We start from the raw sequence: 3,937 nt of genomic DNA, 5'->3' as shown, positions 1-3,937 counted from the left end.
GGAGGAAAGTCATCTGATAAACAGATTGTCGTTGAAGAAAGAGTACTAGACCTTTTAGCTCCCGGTCAGGCCGTGATGACCGATAAAGGATTCATGATCGAAGAGGAATGTAAACGACGAAACGTAAAATTAGTTCGACCACCGTTTCTCAATGGACCCCACCCAGAAGCAATTAAGCAAAATTGAAGCGACGCAGAATGTGTCTATTGCAGCTGCTCGGGTGCACGTTGAAAGAGCTAACCAGCGAGTTAGAACCTTTTCATTCTTCAATACAAAAATTGACACCAGATTTTTGTCAGTTTTAGATGAACTTCTGATCATATCGTGTCAATATTTCTAGTCCTATTGTTGGTAACACCAGATTTTGATATATGGAAGGTCATCTTAGCAGGTCTGAGCACTAAAATAAATAAGATTTTTTAGTTATTGTTATTGTTTATTTTAACTTCAAATTTTGAAAGAGGGAAAAACCCCTTTGAGTGATTTCAACATTACAAAAACGAAATCTTTCTCAAAGAGGCACAAAACCTCTTTTATCTTTTCAAATAACATTACAATAATAACTTAAAATTAAAGGCTCACACGGCAGTTGCCATAGCAGAGCCGCAATCTTGAAGGAGAACAGCATGCCACAACGTGAAACGAATCTTCAGAAATCCAGAAATCCTTGTGGGGGAGAGGGTAGGGGTCAGGGATTCACCAAAAACTAATCTTCAAGGCTGAAAATAAAGTATACCAAAAAAAAGGGAAACAGTATCAAACGAAATATAAGATTTTTTAGTTATAACGTTTTTATTTTTTCAAAACATGCTTACAAGAATACCCCACTTTTGAAATGTTATTTCAATTCTTCAGTGTATACAAATATTTCAAATAAACGTTAAAATATACTTCTTTCAGAGTGTTTAAAAGCCCGTACACATAATCTTCATCAAAATCAATAGGGATAATGTGGCATTTGTCTTCGAACTCAGAGTATATGACGAAATCTGCCTTATTGCACTGCAGAACAAACATATTAATTTGGATCTGTGCATAGTACATGTGACGCTTTCGCAACTGGTTAGATTTAGTCAAATACGATAGGTTTAGGAGAATTTCCTGGATGGTGCACGTCTTCCCAGCTAACGGAAATTTTATTTCGATAATTCTTCGTGTTTGTATTATGATGCCATCTGGTGAACAACCAATCCACGGAATTTGTGGAGGAACGACGAAGCCACACCTCTCGACATTCGTACCAGTCATGACTTCATAGCTTTTGATTGCTTTTTGCTCACATCGCCGTCCATGCTCGATAGCAACAGTCTTCAAATCATCTGGAAAAATAAGTTTACTGATTTTTCGCTTCCAGTTTTTAGATTTTTCCATCTCTGTAGTATAATACGTGAAAAGTGAATATGCATTTGAAGCCGTTATACGCATACTGCGCTCATCTTTCCACTCTTCAGAGTTCTGTAGAATCGTTCTCATGCAAATATCTGTGGATTCTTTAGCTGAGACACATATTTTGATTTCGTAGAACGTTGGAAGATTCGCTTCTAGAGGACCAATGAAATATTTATACTCGAGATCAAATTCAGCTTCGAAAAGAGATTGAACATATCGTCTAACAATGGACTCGGGAGAAAAGTCTTCAAACGAAATTATGGAGTTTGTTGAATTCAACGATAGTTTGCTGGTTGAAAGTTCCATATCCAGTAAGCAGTTCTCCACTCCACTTTCGTGACGGATCGGTTCAGCTTGAATGGATGGTCTACCACACATTTCGTAACCAAATGCGCTGTTCGGGAAACCTGTAATTCGTTTAGATTAGAAACCCAAACCGATATGTAAATCATTGTAAATGTTCAATAAAAATACGCACATGATACAAAATGGTACACAATTTGCGATTGTTCATCTTCCGTAGCAGTATATTGCCGAAACTTTGAGGGTTTAGGAGTTCTGTTACCATCGTAAGATTCTTCAAGAGTAGATTCGTTGAGCAAACTGTCTTCCGTTTTTGAAGTATCCAGCATGTTCTCATCAAACTTCCGGTTATAACAAAGATCTTTTAACCGCGTTGCTTTGTACATATCGGTTGCTGTTTTAGCTGCAATCTTGCCCCATTTTTGTTTTAAATCTGTTACTGTTAGCAGCGGAACTGTAGAACACCTGGAAGAAAGTTTAATACGGACTTTTAAATATTTTTAAATGTCACACAAGTCACCTTCTGGAATGGGCCTTTATGCAAGATAACTCACTTCAACAAATGGTATAAAACAGCCATCTGATGCTTGCACTTTCCTTTTCCGGCTTTGCATGTGCAAGTTAAGGACCATTGCGAGAACGATTCCTTTGTTCGAATCTTAATTACATGCGGTTCGGAACTCGGGGAAGATGACTGCAAGCTCGTCGAAAAGATATTTACTCCATCTTCATGCACCTGTTCCACGCCAACAATTAACAGGTCTCTCTCTCTTCTTGGCGTAACGTCCTCCTGGGACAAAGCCTGCTTCTCAGCTTAGTGTTCTATGAGCACTTCCACAGTTATTAACTGAGAGCTTCCTCTGCCAATGACCATTTTGCATGTGTATATCGTGTGGCAGGCACGAAGATACTCTATGCCCAAGGAAGTCAAGGAAATTTCTTTTACGAAACGATCCTGGACCGACCGGGAATCGAACCCGTCACCCTCAGCATGGTCATGCTGAATACCCGTGCGTTTACCGCCTCGGCTATATGGGCCCTTCACAACAATTAACAGGTGGGCAGCATTAAATACTCTTTCTCCTTCCTGCACCAGACGGCTCCCACCGGCGGCGAAATCGAAGATGTCCAAGAGCTGCACGCGTACCTCACAAGTGTCGATTTCGTTATTTGCCTCCTGAAAATGAGTGTGATTAAAAACACAAAAAAACTTGTTTTCGAGTGCATTATTCTTGTGATTTTTTTACAGCACATATAGAAAGCATAGCTAAACACTTTCACGACACCGTTATCATATTTTTTTTTTATAATTTTCATTCATAATTTCGTTTCAGAAAATTGTAAACATTTGACCTATTGAAAATTGACGACTGTTACACGGACGAATATCGAAGCACTGTAACTAGGTTGATATAACTCGAAACACGATTTTATTGAATCAGTATTGAATCACTCTTCCGATTGCAACTTACCATTTTCAATTTGATAGCGTTAATGATCTGAAATTTAGTAATTAAAACCGTGAAAAAAAAACCTTTTTTGTTTACGATTTCTTTCACGCACACGAACTGTCAAAATCAACTTCGTAGTCGCGAATGGTAGAATATGGTTTTCTGACGGAACTGTTGATTTGTGCGATGTTGGATAGGTCAATACAAAGTATACAAGTTGTCTTATATATATTAAAGCAAGGGGATGTGCTGTACAGCTTGTTGTTGGATGTTGCTTTTTCAAAAAGCAAGTAGAAGAGCTGATGTGCAAAGGAAAGGTACCACAGTCATGATCTAGACAGCTCGCGCAAAATCTTACATCGTCCATTGACCCTTTAATCAGTCTTGTAAGCTTCCCGCATAAGCCGCTCTCGTCCATGATTTTCCTTCGTGTGGTCGATGCTGTCATACGCCGCTTTGAAGCCGATGTGCATTGGTATTCGCGGTGTTTTTAGAGGATTTGCCGCATGGTGAACATCTTATTCGCTGACGAACGGCCGTCGACAAAACCGGCTTGATAACTTCCCTCAAACTCATTCACTTTAGGTGAGAGACGACGGAGACGATCTGCGATAGTACTTTGTAGGCGGCATTCAGAATTTTGATCGTTCGGCAGTTCTGACACACCAACTTAGCACCTTCCGTGTAGACATGGCAAATGACATTTTCCTTCCACTTCTCCGGTAGCTGTACGGTCTCCCAGATCTGGGCTATTAATCGGTGGAGGCAGTCGGGCAACTTTTTCGGCCCCCTTT

General features: G+C 39.7%; 1 protein-coding gene across 1 annotated transcript; it reads right to left on the bottom strand.

Annotated features, from left to right (window-relative positions):
• Positions 1 to 680: 680 nt before the first annotated feature.
• On the bottom strand, positions 681 to 2,728 carry LOC115257701 (uncharacterized). Its single transcript, XM_029857567.2, has 3 exons — positions 2,247 to 2,728; positions 1,868 to 2,157; positions 681 to 1,796 (listed from the first exon to the last, which is right to left on the bottom strand). Exons 1-3 carry the CDS (start codon positions 2,270 to 2,272, stop codon positions 844 to 846), a joined length of 1,269 nt encoding a protein of 422 aa, XP_029713427.2. The 5' UTR covers positions 2,273 to 2,728; the 3' UTR covers positions 681 to 843.
• Positions 2,729 to 3,937: the final 1,209 nt, after the last annotated feature.

The sequence above is a fragment of the Aedes albopictus genome, chromosome 3 (assembly GCF_035046485.1).
Source record: "Aedes albopictus strain Foshan chromosome 3, AalbF5, whole genome shotgun sequence".
Lineage (NCBI taxonomy): Eukaryota > Metazoa > Arthropoda > Insecta > Diptera > Culicidae > Aedes > Aedes albopictus.
The sequence above is the reverse complement of the archived record's forward strand: the minus strand, read 5'-3'. Positions and strand labels throughout refer to the sequence as shown.